The sequence below is a fragment of the Ascaphus truei genome, chromosome 1 (assembly GCF_040206685.1).
Source record: "Ascaphus truei isolate aAscTru1 chromosome 1, aAscTru1.hap1, whole genome shotgun sequence".
Taxonomy (NCBI): Eukaryota; Metazoa; Chordata; class Amphibia; order Anura; family Ascaphidae; genus Ascaphus; species Ascaphus truei.
Genome location: NC_134483.1, coordinates 416,559,615 through 416,576,875, shown reverse-complemented (window position 1 = coordinate 416,576,875; position 17,261 = coordinate 416,559,615). Strand labels below are relative to the sequence as shown.

The window sequence follows — 17,261 nt, the reverse complement described above, 5'->3', positions numbered from 1 at the left end:
TAGCGTGTCATCTGTAGAGTGAAAACTTCAATCTTGCCAACTGATATACTGTAGTACATGTACTTAAATAAATGAGGCCTGCAAAGTTACAGAGGATCAGGTACACAATGACAATGGGCAGCAGATGGGTGCAGGAGCCTGACACTGCATTGCCCAAATCAGCTTGACAAATTCCCACCTGCTCTCTTCAGCTACAAGATAAACTCTACAAATTTGTGTCAAAATTATACTTCCAAATTGCAACAGATGGAATTAAGTGGAATTACATGGTCAAAATCTTAGGGCACTGGGTTTACTGCAATTAAACAGATAAAGAGATTAATCCTCGTTCAGTAGTTGTAATCCTTTCTAAAATGTGCCTGTATGTTCAGAATGTTTTCAGATCGATCACACACAGTACTGTATTACATGCCGTGTTTTATAGCAAACGTTTACTAAGCAACCTACTGTATACTCTGACTGTTTATATTTGTTGTATTGGGTTATGGTCCATGCATTTTTATGCTGGCTTTGAATCTCAATAACACAAACTTTTAGGGAAACAGTCAGTTTGAGTCATTATAAAGATGTCCTTATAATTAGGATTTTGCTTTTATTTAGATTTGGTGAGATAAATACCTAATATGTGCGGTGTTGCTGGCTGCATAAAACATATGCAGTAACCAGTTCATCAATTGGAAGAAACCAATTGTGGTTCCCTTCAATCTGCCAATGTGCAATATGTAAAGCTTAAGCAATGTTGTTTGTTGTTGTTTGACCCCTTAATGTAATGTTACCCTTCACTACCAGAAGTACCAGCAATGGATAGTTCCACATCTTAACAGCAAAGTTTTCATTTTTTCTTGTTCTTCCCTTCTTGCTATACCTCCCTATGAGGTACTCTTCCCATTAGAAATCATGTACATTAGAAACAAGACACTGGAAATTGTGCATTAAAGTTGGATACATATAATATATACATTACACAAAAATACCAACAGGTGGTGCTAATTGATAAGTCTGCAGCAATATTACAGGGCTATTTTTCTTACGGCTTACTCCCTCCCATATCAAACCTTTCCGGTGTTTGTTTTGTGAATCACTGAATCTTAATAGTGTACATACTGTAAACCAAAGTAATGATATGAAAAGGTATGGATTCAAACATCCTTTTTACTGTTATACCAACACTTTTATTTATTTGAAAGGCTGAATTTGTATTTTTTTCTTCACTACACTACTGAATGCATGAAACAAGAATTATGGAATTAAGATCCTCTACTGGACCAACCCTCTGTTTGTCTGCTGAAGTTACTCTAAGTTTCTGGTCCAATAAACTGTTTGTAACATAACCCCATATAATCATTCATCCTCGTTGACCTTGAGCAAAATGACTTGTGGCTCTGCTACACTCCACTGCGTATAATTCACCGGGAATACATGAAGTTAAATAGTTTTCATATATTTTTTTATAACAAAGGCACATCTATATTGATGTCGTCTTGACACTTATTTAAAACGAAACAGGGATCCTCATGTGTGTCGAGCACATATTCTATTCATAGCAAGTTTGATATGGTAATTGTTTACGATAGCAATAAACTCATCGCGCGTGTCTCACAGAAATGTGGAAATGGGGCCCTCTTTTTAATTAAGGTGTAAATAAGAGATGTTATGGTGTTGTGGTAAAACTGCAACCTGTGTAACGCTATTGCCCCTGTATATCATACATAAGAAGTCTGAACCTATCTTCAGGTAAACTGTATACAGTAAGTGTGAAATCAGTAGAGAGCAAGAAAGGGAATTTTTACACATAATCTACATCAAGTATTTGGCAAGCTCTTTGGCATCATTTGTTTTCTTATTGTGTGTGTCAAGTTTTTACATTTGAATGAAGAATCACCTATTTACATTTGATACAGATATTTAAGCCAAGTAGGTTACAGTGAGAATTGGTAAGTAAAAAATAAAAAAAAATTACTTGAGAAAAACGATGGGCAGAATGTATGCATAATCTCATTTTAATATGTAATATGTATCACGTAACTGATTTCTAAGCCATCTCACACACACTTCATAAATTGTTCACTGAGGAAATAGAGGCAAACACCATTGATACTTACAGATCATGTTAAGAACTCGATTACCTTCAATTTAATAATGAAAAAGTTGTTGATGCTAAGGGGGTGACTCACTAAACTCTGATACGAGTTATCACACAGCGATCTAGTGGGGTTACAGTGTGATAACTTGTATATGAGCATAATGAGCTTCTCCATATACTTTAGCAATACTATAGACGTGAAACAAATAAATAAACCCAAATCAAAACTGTGCTAAAAACATACAGGTGGGTAACAGATGCAGGATATAACAAATCTACAGCGAATTTAAGGAGGATACATTGCGAACGCCATATACTTTTTGTAATGGTGCTGCTTATCAGAAATGAAACAATGACTAAGACGAAAAGGATAATATTGTGATTTTTCCGAGTGGCTTCTCTGCTGAACATAAATTGCGCATAGCCAGCATTTCTGGCAATACAAGGGAGATGCAATTTGATAAATAGCTCTCCATCAGGGACAGGGGCGGCTGTTCAAAAGAGGACAATCAGCATTTCTACTGGGAAAGGCCATTATTGTCTGTTATCCGTCCTTTTATTTTTATCTGGATGTTTTCCAGCCAATGTTGGTTTATGATACTAAGGAGATATCTTACCACTCGTGTGTGATATGATGAGATCTGCAGCTGAAGAGTCACTTTTGCTTTCTCTTGTGCTGCTGCTGTTATTGTCTTGTTCAAGTAGCCTGTCCGTCATGGCAATGATGCAGTTTAAACTCTTCCCGACATTGGCCCACACCCTATCCTGAAAAGAACATAAGCATCACAACATACAAAACACAATAGGTACACAGTGAACAGGAGGGGTTTGAAACCTCTTCAGTGGCACAAAAGGAATTGCATTGTTGAATGTTTAAGATGTTCTTTTTAGAAATACAATGGAATGGTTGAAAAGGTTTAAAGCTGTGGCATATGCAAGTACAGAGTACTAACTCCGGTGCAGCATTTAGCCTTTTGTCACTCCAGATATGACGTATTTTCTCGGGTAAATTAAAGGGCAAAAGAATGGCACACGTAGACACAGACTGTGATACATCTCATTATAAATCTGTACACCGTGTAACTCCTCCTCAACTCCCACTACTAACACACCCCAAGTCGCAAGCAGGCTCAGATGGAGCAAAGCATTTTGCTATGTAGGCGAAGGATAACAATGCCTTGATACATAGACCGCCATAGCTTTCACTAGAGCAGGGGTGCTCAACTCCAGTCCTCCATCCCCCTCCCAACAGGTCAGGTTTTAAGGATATCCCAGCTTCAGCACAGGTGGCTCAACTGATTGAGCCACCTGTGCTAAAGCAGGGACTGATTGAGCCACCTGTGCTAAAGCAGGGACTGATTGAGCCACCTGTGCTGAGGAAGTGATATCCTGAAAACCTGGCCTGTTGGGGGGTCTTGAGGAGTGGAGATGAGAACCCCTGCACTAGGGGTTAATTAGGTTATCAAAACTAAATGCAGAAAAATTCTACAAATAAGCTGCTGAGGTCTCAGTTATGAGGGAGGGTTTCTAAAAAAAAAATGCAGTGGCAGCAACCTGTAAAAAGTCATCACGAGAAGGTCTAAGAACAAAGCAAAACTGCACTTTTAAGGGGCACCCAGCACAACATTTTTTGATGTAAGAAAACCATGTTAACTTATCATTGTCATATATCGAGATTTGGTTATGGGATTGAAAATAAACAAAGGGCCAATTATTTATTCACTGAAGATGTTCTCTATCAATTATATGACACTCACCTGTCCATTTTCTGTTTCAACCTTTTTTTCCCAGAGGAAACTCCTATTGAAGTAATCCAGCTCCATCAGGTTTTATCAATAGTTAACTTTTCCGCTGTCACGAGGCCCTATAAATGCTTTGCTGGCCAGTTCAGCAGCAAAGGCCTTACATACCTAAACAACTGCTTAAAAACTAAAGTGAAATTATTGTATTGACTGTGCTGTTAAAGCAGCAATACGACATTTCCCCTTTTTTTACTTCTTATTTTTTTATATATTTTATATATTTTTTATATGTAAAGCATGTGACAATGTATAATTCTACATTCTTACCTAAGCTGAAAAACGTTTGGTACTCCTGTTATAAATCTGCAAAAATCCTGATTGTGTGCCTAACTAAATGGCTGTCTTCTTTGCGCTGCAATATGTGAAATGCTGCAGCTGCAATGTAACATTATATTACCAAGTGAAACACATTATTGTTACAGCTTTTAGCGTAATAGACAGCCTGTAGATCTGTTTGTGATACCTTGATGCCACAAGGCAGAGCTCAAAAAGGTGTGTTTTGAGAGCCTGCTTCAAAAGAGGAAGTTGATGTGACTTTCTAAATGGTTGCTGTAGCAATGATCAGTACATTTAAAAAAGGATTTAAAAAATGATTAAAAATTGCTTTAGGATTTTAAAAAAAAAGCAGGCAGTATTATCTAATACTACAGAACTGATTTATTTAAAAAACAAAAAAAAACAAAAAAAAACATATAGGATTTTTCACATTTTGCTGTTTTAAATATTCCTGTAAATTTCTATTTATCTATTACCGGTATTTTAAATGTCATGCTAAATCTTTTATCAACAATAAAATGCCATCATAATTTATTTTGTAATGGAAACCATTCAATGTCACAGTCCCAAGTGTAAAAAAGAAATAATCGGGACACGTGTTCCCCCGAACAGTGCTCAAAGTGCAAGGAGGCCAGTTCAAGTCAGTTCATATTTGCAAACTTTTAGTGGTTGAGATAATACATTCATCAAAGGTACATATTCTATGCAATATACCATGAAATCGGGCTCCTAATAAAATCCAAAACGGTCAATGTGCTCCTATAATGAGGAGAGGTGAACATATATGGCACCCACCGGTAAAACCTCAAACTCCGTGGCAACGGAGTATACGAGCTCCAAAGTGGGCTATTGATCTCTCTCTCCTAGAGCTACACACTAGAAAAGATGAGCAAGTCCATGAATATAATACATATGAAGATTACTCACGACTTGTTGATGGGAGTATCCGAAAAACGCATGCTCTCAGCCCAGGCAAGCTACAGGAAATGGAATCCCATGCGGGACAGGTTGGGCGACGCACTGCATCTCAATAGGAAACGAATGATGGAGGATGAAGCGCTCAAAGGTTCAAAAAATCTCTCACATACCTTTGTGTGATACTATGTTGCGGAGGATCCATTAAAGATTTGTTGAACCTTTGAGCGCTCCATCCTCCGTCATTCAGTTCCTATTGAGACGCAGTGCATTGCCCAACCTGTCCCCTATGAGATACCATTTCCAAGTGTAACAAACACTTGTGAACCATTCAAATATACAGGTAAGCCACTTCCACGATAGATTTAAATAATGGCTCACAGGGGCAGTCAGTTATGGTTCAGTCACTCCCAATGGCTGTACGTAGCATGAATGAACCCCCTGCGTTGCAGTAAAACAGAGGTATCTGTAGCCTTCATTAATGGAGACACCTGTTTATCTGCATTGTTCTCAAAAAAATTATGTTCTCTATTTATGTGGAGGTCTGTATTACTCCAGTGTTTGGTGAATAATTTCTGTTTCATACTTTATTGGAAAGAGAGGCATCAGTTGTTAATTAATGGGGAGAAAAATGTCTCAAATGCACTGAACACACAAAACATAGGGGGTTATTTAATAAAGTCCAATGCTTGCAAAGCTGGGATAAAACCAGCTAAAAAAAACCAGACATAACATTTCTATAGAAAAAAAAAAGCAATAACATTAAATCCATTAGAAATGTTATTTTGATAAAACGTCAAAGGAACAGCACTACTGTTTCACTTCACATGTGATTCGTAGTCCAGAGTTACTCAACTGTTAATCCACCCATAAATCGATGATAGATTATATTAATGAATTGCACATACTGAGGCATAAGCACTGACAAGTGTAAGGTTAGATTAAAATTAACAAAACAAACGGCCATTAATGCTAATACGCAATAAACTCTTTTGCAGCTAGAGGGGCCTGCATCAATTTCTAAAATATGCACTGCGTGTCTATCTGGCCGGAAGGGGCTTACATTGTATCACAGCTGCTCAATCTTGTTTAAAAAGTGCAAAAACAATGTTTGTATCTAGAAATGTGACATTTGAGAAGAATTTCACTCTGCCATTGTAATACAATTCTGTTCTTGGAACTGGTTTGCCTAACTTGTAAGAAACCACTGGGGGTTTTTTTTCCTGAATAATAAATATTATTTAATAAAACTTGGGAGAATCTGCACTATCCCATTCATCTCCACGCTTTTTTTTTTGGTTCTGCAGCTACTGTGCAAAGCTATTAGAAAAGAATTTAACGAGAAATGCCCGGTTGAAAAATCGCTGCCCTCGACATCATTACAAAACTGGCTTCACGGATTTGGTATATGATAAATAAGTGTCCTACACCCACTATGCAGAGACAAACAAAAAGGCACTGAATAAACAATAAATGACCTAGCTAAATTACGAGGTATAAATAAAACTGTCAATTAACCCGGCTTGGTTTTGTTGGGAGAAAAAAATCCGGTGTCAACTTGATACACAGCACAAGCACTATTAAAAAAAAAGCTGCACTGGAAATATCCCTGTGTGGTTTACCTCCGCATCAGAAGCTTTAATGAATCATACCAACTTCAATTACCACAGCTAAAATTAGTCCACCCACATTCATGCTGGTCTTTAAAACAATGTTCCTCTAAGGTATTATTATTTTCCACAATTATGCACGACTTAAACAGTTATCTCTGCAGTTCACAATTGATTTTACTTTGTAAATATGCCTCTTGGCTGTCAAGGAATGAATGAAAAATGCTATCTGGCCTTTGTGCCAGAGAAATGTGCAATGCAGCAGCAGCAGAGCCTTGTTTGCAGTGTTCTTACCTTAGTTCTGAGCAAGAAGGCAACAACGAAGGCAAATACCTTCACATTGTTTGTCTCTGAGCGGTGGAAGCTAAATGATGTCACAGAGGAAAGGACACTATTTCAGGGACATTATTTAACTCTAGTCCCACAAAAATGTGGTGCAAAGGGAAAAAAAAAGGCACACCTATTGTGTGCAGAACATTGCTGAACCGTGGAGAACCAAATCCACACACATTTAATATGGTGACCAGCAAATTAACACTAAATTTACTTTCCTATAATTAAGTGGAATTTACGCATTGTTAACAGTGCATTATCCTATTTCACACCACATTTTAATCAGGGCCAAAGAGACAGGATGGCAACACTGTTATCTCTGCCTTCAAAAAGCATGTGTGCTGGGTAAGTGGTCTAGCAATATGAATCCTTGAAACAGTGTTATTTGTGTGCAATGTGACATTTCAGGTTCCATATGGGCAGGTCAATTGAAGAAAGGTCCATATGGGACCTGAAATGTTGCACTCTTCACTGTTCCTTCAAATAAATAGCAGTTCCTGCATTAAGAACTGTGTGAGCAGAGCTCTCCTTTGTATCTCCTATTGCGGATTCTGTTTCTACTAAAGTTCTTGTCTATTTTTGTTGGCCACACATACTGTATAGACTAGTGCTCACCGAAGCTTTGTTCCAGATTCTTTTCTATATTTGTGCAATATGTAATAAATGGTAAGGATAATTATGAAATTAATTATTTGCTTCAAATCATTAGGTTCAGTTTAGGTTGTGATACATTTTAAGGGACCACCCTGAGAGTTCTTCATAGGTGGAATTACAGTATAATGTGCAAAGTGATCAATAGTTTACATCTTCAAGTTCACGACACATTGAGATAGCTTCCAAAAGAGACTTGTGAGTCTTCAAAACCTCTGTACACTATCATTTTATCAATGAAGAAGTCTAATGTGTGTCTACTAAAAGGTATCACAGTTTACAACAAATCAGCTTTTCTCCAATACAGCCACTAGAACATCGAACTACAAGTAGAAACAAAACAAAAAGTTAATTGTATACTGGCAAAGGTGAATGGTGATGATAACATTTGAATTATTTGTGTTGCAAATGAAATATACGATCATGGAATATTTAATATCATCCTCAAATAACTTTACCACAAAGTCATTACTTTGATCTAAAACAAATGACAGCCTTTTGCCATCTAGCTATACAAGGGAAAGTTCCTCCTAGGATCAAAGCGTACAGATTGCACTTACATTTAAGTGTAAATCTGAGTGACCTGATGCTTTTAACTAAAATCCGATACATACTGTACATGTATTTTTAATCATTTTTTTAAGTTAAGTTGTAAATATGGTCAGTTGAGACTTAAGAGCCATTTAATTTCCTTTAACTACTCTTTTTTCTCCCCCTGGCTTGTCACTGAGAGTTTATCAAGAGCTTGCACAGACAAACCCCTCCCCGCCATTTCCTCTCTCTCCCTTACTCCTTTTGTCTCTAATACTGTAAGTACAGGGTGGAATAAGGGAAGAGGAAATACTTGGTTGACAAACACTTTCCCATTCACAGACTACAAAGAAAATGGTTTTGTGCATAATTTCCAAAGAAACAAAACCAGCCAGATCTTTAAGCATTGTATGTGTAAGGAAGCCAGAGAGATACTGTACATTGTTACTTTAAAATGTTGTGTTTTTTTGGACAGGTGCTAGGGACCTATAAGATGCTCCAACCTTAACTTTTGATGATTTTATGTTCTGTCTCCATTCAAGGTCCTCAGGGGCTAAGAGAACAGGTGGTATCTTCATTAGACTGTGCAACTAACAAAGTCAATTAGCTGCTCTCAGCTTTCATTATGCAGAAAGCCATGTTTTGTTCTGCTAGACGTATTCTCGAGAAGCAATTGTTTGCCTCTAAATCTCAGACCTTCAGTGTCTCATTCATAGAGCTACAGGTGCAGTCTAATGAAGGGGTGCACAAATTTTCCCCTTGCGCACCCCTGCCTGTTCTCCTCGGCACCTTGCGCCCCTCCCCCCCTGCTCGACCCCGACGTCAAATGTGACGTCACGTTAAATGCCGCATCCCCACCCCCCAGAAAATCTAGTGCCCACCCAGGGGGCACGCCCCCAGTTGGGCACTGCTTTGCTAAACCAGTATTTAGAGAATAATCCCTTATTTTTTTAATAGCAACTTAAGTATAGTGCCTAAGAAATACTTACCCAGTCTTCCTCGTCATATTCGGAGTGATGAGGTATGGAATCTTGCCGTGTTATTTGTTTCTGATCCTGTGTATCACTGTCACATGTGTCGTTCCTAGGGTCTGTAAGCTTCTTGATTGCACAGCCTGGCCGTGCTGTGTAAAGTGCCAAAAGAGCATTGCTGACTAGCTGATCCTTAAATGAATGAACAAACAACTCTGTCTGTAAAAAAACAACAACAACAACGTTATGTTAAAGCAGCAATACTAACTCCCCTCCTTTTTGTGAATTTGTATATATAGAGCATGTGACAATGTATAATTATACATTCTTACCTAAACTGTCAATCGTTTGGTACTCGTGATACAAATCTGTAAACATTCTGATAGTGTGCCTAACATAATGGCTGCTTCAGTCAGTGTAACTCGGCAGCTACAATGTATCCTTACATTACTAAGATAGCATTATCTATTATTACAGTTTACAGCTCAAACTGCTGTGAACATTTGCAACAAATTATCACAAACAGGAAAGTGTTGCAAGATGCTTGGGAGGTGGGCTAAAACTTGCTATAGAAATCAGCGGATGCTTTAAAACTCATTCAAAATGGCATCAGGAGTTGAATAATAATTGTTTCAAAATGCAGTGTGTATATATATATATATATATATATAATTTCACCTGTTTCTCTGCTTTCAGTATGTACTTTCTGGCTTTTAGTCTCATATCCCTCAAATACATAATAGTGTTTGAGGAATATGGTAAAGTACCACTATTGAGTTTAACAAGGATTACACTGTACTGTATCTACTAAATTGATACATTTATGGCTTTATATTTAACCTAGCAAAAACACAAGACAATAAGTAGTCCACTCAGTCATAAAACACAACCCATTAGCGGGTTAAACAGTTACATTTTACTGTACTCTTTCTGCTAGAGATAAGGCCCATAACTAACATTACAAAAATACATATAAAATAATTCTGGTTTAAAGACTGCTATTAACATTTCACTTAACAAATTTATTATCCAGATGGCATTGTATAAACTGTCGTTACACGGCTTGAAATTAAATGTCAGTCTCCACTCTACTCGCTAAATTCCAAATAAATAGCATTTTAAAGGATAGCAATAGCACTACCTACTGTGATACTTGTACAGTATACCTGTATGCAACTTACAGTAGAAACTGTATTGCAAAAAATGGTGACCAGGACAATATGATCCCTGGAGGAAGAGCTGTTTACTAGAGCTACCAGATGAGCCATCAGAAGGTACAGCTACTGCTTATAGGGCCAGTCCCACTTATCAGGCAAGCAACATATTTGAAAATAATTTACCTGGTTCCTTACAAAAAAAAGTTTACCTTGGGATCCAGAGGGGTCTGAGCCCCTCCTGCCCATGTGATCATGTGATCCCTCCGCGTCACTGATGACGCAAACAGAAGACGAGCACTCCTTTTCCATTCACACTTTGGCTAGATCGCGTTCAGTGCTTCACAGGAGCGCGAAACGCCATCTCCCCTGTAGAAACATGAGCTGAACACCCATGATGCATCCACAACATCACGGGACCCTGGCCTAGAGTGCCCCACCCTGTGCAGGACCTGACCCCGTGGCCATTTTGTATCTACTGGGCATTCTCGGCGGGTGGACAAAGCAGCACAGTGATTGCCAGGGAGTCCATAGAGGTCGGGGGGCCACGGATCAGCCCCAAGATATCGCCCTGATCAAGAATGTTTAAAACAAATAATAATAGTAGCAAGCAGTGTGCATTGCTGCTTTAAAGTACAAATATCAGTTTGTTGTGTCCTGTGAAAAGTTTATATGTTTTTCTTTTTTGTTAAGAATTGTATTAGTAATTTATTGTCCGCCAACCTCCACTGGGCTTATGATGGCACTGTGATTATTTTTCTAAGTAATAAAGGTGGCAGGGGAGCAGAGACACTTTTGATGGAAAGATCTCGGTAAGAGTGAGGAGTTTGTATCAAGTCTCCGAAGTGGTTACAAATGTCCCTTATTTATTTATTTTTTTTGTATCGTCTACATTTTTTAATTGCGTTTTCCATAACAAAACATATTACATTTCAAAAAGACCACAAAATACTAGTTTACAGTGATTACAATATTCCTTTACATTTAACAGTGCACTAATCCAGAAATAATATATTAAAATTACATATACTTTAGACAATGACAAACAAAAAATTAAATTACATTTTAAATTGATGAGTCAGTCCTATCTGCATTGCATCATGGGTTTGTATTTCCCTCTATGTCTCTTCCCCCCTCACCCACAGTTCCATTTGTTGTTTCTGTGCTATAGGTTCTAACCGTATCTAGGGATAACAGGCATGAGATGTTTTATTCTATCCCCCCATTATCATCTTCTGGCTTCTCACGTATCAGACTTCTTAGTAAATACCATAATATTGGGTCAAACACCGGCATCACAACCTCTTTGTCCCCGTCTGCTAAAATTTCAATAAAGGGATCCCATTTTTAAATAGTGTTTCCATTTTTAGCTCTTTATTGGTTTTGGCTTCCATTTTATCTAACATGAATAATAATGTTAAATATTTATTTAGCATCTCCATGTTAGGGGGTATATCCTTTATCCATTGTAACATTACAGTTTTTCTGGCTGCCAATAATGTAATTTCTACGAATTTAGGTATTCTCACCCCATTGTTCATAATCTTCCATTCATCCAAGTTGCCAAATATTAAAGAAACTGGTTCTTTAACCGCAGCTATTTTAACATTCTGTTGTATTTAATCCTGCACTTGGTCCCAAATGTTCGCAATCTTGGGGCAGTCCCATAAACAGCGTTTTAGGTCTTTGTTGGCACTTTGGACATCTATTCCTGGATTTGTCTGTATCCTCGTAACTTATGTTAAAAGAACAATATGCTCTGTGCGTCAGTTTTAGTTGCATTTCTCTCCACGTTTCTGATACAGTATCATAAGTTTTCTAGTTCTATCTAAACCAGTAAATATTACAGCTAATTCTGTTATTTCCTTGAAATCTTTGTTCCAGGCCACAAAACTTTTGCAAAATCCTCTCATAATTTTCACCTCTTGCTAAATTATATACAGTATATCTGATATATCTGATATACTGTATCTATTCTCTCTGAAAAGACAAAAAAAATATCAAATATATTATTTGACAATACTTCCTTTTTATAGTTCTCTAGTGATTTACAATAATTTGTCACCTGTGCATACGAATATCCATGTGAACTTCCTTAAAGGTAAGGAGCATCTCCTGGTCTTTCTTTATCAAATGTCCTGTACACCTTAAGCCCTTTCCTTCCCACAACTGAAAGGACGCCTGATTTTGGCCTGGGAGGAAGTTTGCATTTCCCTTAATAGGCAGAAATGTAGAGATTGTGACTGATAATCCCATATTAGACCTTATTGCCTTCCATGGTGCGTAAGTGTCTCGTACCAATGTATTATCTTTGATCTCTCACGGCAATGCTCCCCACGTTGTATGTAGTATCTCTTAGAGCAGCAGCAGGTATGGCCTATGAATCTCTCTCTAAATTTGAGTGGAAACTTTTCTCCAATGTCCAATCGCCCGGATAAATTGTACTTTCTGATATCGTGGAAATTTTGTCCCCCCAATTCTCTGCATAGTTGTAGTTCTTTTAAATGCTATTCTGGGTTGCCCTGCTCTCCAAATGAACCCACTAAATGCTCTATTTAATTCTTTGGTATCTGTATGTATTATTAGTCCCCTCTACTCCACTAACGTTTTCCCTCCTTCAAGCTTTTATCTCAGGATTCCCCAATAAGTACTTTAAGTCCTTTGCACCATTCCAAGTCCTCAAGATACTTTTAAGATCCCAGCGCTCTCTTTCTCTGCGTCGTTTTGTTCTCTTGTTCTCTTGCTGGCCTCGCTCTTTTTGGGGCCTTCATCGTTTTTTCTGTTGCTCCTTGATTCGCCCCCAGAGCCTTTATCTTGTGCCTTTGCTACGGGTCTCCGTAAGAACTTTTCTGCTCCCTCTGCTGTGTTTAACACTCTTGTTCCTGCCTCAGTGAAGACTCTCAGCGTGGCAGGGTAGCTTAGTGTAAATTTTTTGTTGCCCTTAAAGAGAGCGCTGCCCACCTTGCTGAATTCCCTCCTTTGATCTGACACCGCTGCTGAATAGTCTTGGAATAACAGGATCCTATGTCCCTCAAATATTAGGCTGCCAGCACTATTATATGCCCGTAGCAGGTTCACTTATTCTGAAAAATCTAGGACTCTGGCCATTACTGTCCTGGGTCTGTTTTCTTGCCCTGGTCTGATCTGACCTAGTCTGTGGGCCTTCACCATCTTGACCTGGGCTCCACCATGAGTAATTCTGGTTTTAATGTGCTGCAGAGTTTTCCACCAGGTCACTAACTCTATTTTCAGCCTCCCCTGTGCTGGTGTTCTGGGAGGTGTGTTCCCCTTTAAGATCCTCTATGGCTCTCTGCAGGTTTTCAAAGCTTTTATTCCACGTTGGCATGATTTCCCTCCCACAGCTCTGGCCACCTCACCATGCTCTCTCTGCTCCCTGTGTCCCTCACTCTCCTGTAAGTCACAGACATCCTGCTGATTCTCTGCATGCTGCTCCATGAGGTCAGCAGCCATCTTGGATTTTTCCTTTTTCTTCTCTGCCTTCTCAGGACATTGCTGCTGCTTTGGAGGCATCTTGGATTTTTTTGATAGCTATTTTTCCATCCAGCTCACTTGGGACCCTTTCATTTCTCCTTGCCTGTCACTTTTTGTTCAGGTTAGTGCTGATTTGGGTGATTACTAGCTGGGTTTCGGCAGAGCTCAGCACTCTGCTTTCACTTTGCCTAGCACCAACACAGAACCCCCTTCAATTTTTGTGGGGGGGTAATCTGACTTTAAAATGCTAATGAGCCTCTCCTCTAGCTTTCCCTACTCCTCTGGTGCCTATTTTTTGTTTTTTATTGTGTGCAGATTACTGGCTTTTGGCTGCGATCTGGCGGAGCCTTCACAGAGCTCAGTCTTCTGCTGCTCCTGTGTCTGGTGCCATACCGACAGTCGTCTCTTATTATTACAGTATGGTTCTATACTTGTGTAGCCAAGTGCCCCTGGCTATAGCCTTCTACTGGCCTCAATAGCATAAGTCCTGATAGGAACAGACAGTGTTGGGGTTAAACTCCTGCGCAGGGCCTAGCCGGCAGTTGCAGCCTGGATGGGTACTATGTTGCCTTATCCAGGAGCAGGCCTAAGCCGGCAGTTGAAAGTGTCGTACCTGGGGAGGGTACTGGCTGGATCACATGGGTATGGTGTGAAGCCTGTCAGTACCTGGACCTGCCCATGGGGCGGGGTTACAAGCCCTTCTCCCCGGGTATAAAAGCTGACACTTTTACCAAATTGGTTGTGATCTGAGCTTTTTAGCCCTCAAGCCCCGGGGGTTTGCTCCAGGTAAGGAGATATGTCATCCTGTACATGCAATAAACCTGCCGTTGGAACCAATTTTGCTGTGTGGTTATTGGGAAGGAGTATGGCCTGTGGGGACCATCCTGCAATCTGCAGAATCCTCATAGGATGGAGGTGCTGCAATGTGAGAGATGATTAAAGCCTGCCCTGTTGCTGCCCCCAAACTCAAACTGCAGAGCAACTCAGACCTTCTGAACCAGCAGGTGAGTGACAATACCAAAATAAAACACCTATGTAGTGGCCAGATCTTCCGTGGCGGGGGGAACAGGTGCTGCACTTGGTTAATAAACCGGTGTCAATGTTCCCCGATCCTAAATGATCTACCTACAAAACGTGTAAATTGATCTGATTTATATGCTTAGCTTATGAGTGAACTGTCAAGTCCAAACAGTATATATTTTTTAAAAACATGAATATCATGTTTTAATATAATATGTCCTCTTTTCTATTTCTAAAAATATAGCTTAAGGGGAATATAGAACTCATCCATCCTTAATTGGGTCAAACTTTTATCATTTTGTGACATGCATTACCAAGCTAGCGATTTGTGCTAGAAGGGAGGCTGTTGTGCTTGAATCCAGTTTGGCAACATCACTGCAGAAGCACAATAATAGTAGCATCACCTTTTCTTCTGAGTCCTGGACACTCCTTATAACTAGGCATATCACAGGGCACAGAATGAGTATGTTTACTTCATGATATACGATGCAGCACTTAGTGAGTGACGGTTTAATGGCAACAACGAAGCATTCTAATAAGCCCCATATTATTCTGTGATTATTTTCTTTGTTAGTCCTTATCATAATGGTCCAATATTCATCCTTAAGAGAAATGAGTCTCCATAGGAAGTAAGTTACTTCTATGAATCTCCTCAAAATCCACCAACCCTCACTCTCAATCCCAAGGTTAAATATGAACATTTCTCGTATGCTATTAAGTTCTCTTTTTCATACCCCTAGTATGATTCGGTAAGGTCTGTCAGGCACAATCAAATATGGGTAATTGTCACCATCATAAGCCAGATAAGGTGCACGAGAAATGTTATGCATGATTTGTAATGTGTGTGTATTTAAAAACGAATGGTATTTCTTGATACATAAATATACATATATTATTCTGACAAATTACTAACAAATTATTCTGACAAAAAAAATGAAAAATCCAATCAAATGTGTTTAAAGAAAAATAAAGTATATTTACAGACACATTATCAAGATTACTATGCTCAACCCTGATACAATCAAGGCTTTAAATATTGTTTTCAGCAGTGTGAGGCTATTGCAATATTTTCAAGTGTCTTTAATATAAAAGGGATTATGTTGTAAAAGTGGATTTAAAGACTGTTTAGCTTTCTCAATGGTAACTATTTCAAGGTTAGAACATGTCTGGAAGGAATATCAGTTTTGCAATTTAAGAGAAAATGGACAGTTTGTAGAGGTAAAACCATAATGGAGTTTATTTGAATTTAAGCTTTAAGTTATTTAGGCACAAGGGAACAAGAATGGGACCCGTAGTAATCACTTGCTTCTTAATGGTCTCTATAATGTTTTTGCTTATGAATAAGTTTCATTTATAGGACTCTTTGTCTCACTCACAGGCTTAGCTTTTTGGCCTTGACCATAGTACCAACATCACTATCTCTTTCACTTACATTGGTAAATGCACAGTTCTTTTTTGATTGTGTAAAATTGCTCTCCTTTCTACTACATTCTAGTCTATATGGGTATATATGCGCTATATGGGTATTTTATAGTTTAGTACTTTACTGGGCAGGAATGGTCTTTCTTCCTCTCCAAACAGCATTCCAAGACTTCAAAACCACGTGAAACTGTAGACATATCAAATGTAAGTAATAATTCATATTTTTTTTCAAATAGGTGTCAAGGCTTGATTTATTATGGGGAATAATAATTATTATGGGGAAATGTTAAATGGTCACACTGTGGACGGACGAATGAGCGGCCCATCTCTCAGAGTGCCCATTTCGAGTAAGTAAGAATAACAGATTTCCATTGTAATCAAAATACTTACAAAGTCTAAAAAGTAGTGGCCCAAGATTGCACGATGTCACAGGAACAGCCATGCAATCTTTTACACAAATCTGCATTGTATAGAACATTTCTGATAGGCCCGAGTTCTCGCATATTGACATCTCTTTCTTGATATTTAGAGGAAACAAAGTGATTCAAAGCCAAACATTCTGAACTGTGTTAAGCCTTGAAATCATTCCAATCCTATGAAGATCCGCTATTCTAAATGCTATTTCTGAGGTATCAACTTTAAAGGCCACCTGTCTACATAGACTCTTTATCTTCTGATTCCAAAAATTGTCTTTGGTGGCTGGTTTCTGTGGGGATAACTTATGGAGCAGTTGTAAATTGCTGTTCTTTTAAGCTAGTCCCAATAAATGTCAACATTAAAAACAATGTAAAAAAAAAAAATGATGTGCCTGAAGCATTCTGCAAAATGAAGGACACCTGAACTGCTGTGGCTCATGTGCAGTACAATCCTTAAATCGTCTTTTCAAATGACATCAGAGATAAAACTATTTCTTCTCCTTCGGCCTTACTTTTCGGCTTCAAGGTAACAAAACAGTGCACTAGCGAAAAACAGTAACTTTTGATTGTTTCAACATTACAACG

At 38.6% G+C, this 17,261-nt stretch overlaps 1 protein-coding gene across 14 annotated transcripts in view; it reads right to left on the bottom strand.

The window, feature by feature from the left end:
- The window catches only part of INPP4B (inositol polyphosphate-4-phosphatase type II B), a 484,959-nt gene that overhangs the window by 67,427 nt on the left and 400,271 nt on the right, over positions 1 to 17,261 (bottom strand). For all 14 annotated transcript variants that reach the window (XM_075614672.1, XM_075614553.1, XM_075614562.1 and 11 more), the window contains 2 exons: positions 9,191 to 9,391; positions 2,701 to 2,848 (listed from right to left, as the gene is read on the bottom strand). In XM_075614672.1, the coding sequence (XP_075470787.1) occupies positions 2,701 to 2,848; positions 9,191 to 9,391 (349 nt within the window). The remainder of the gene's footprint in view (positions 1 to 2,700; positions 2,849 to 9,190; positions 9,392 to 17,261) is intronic.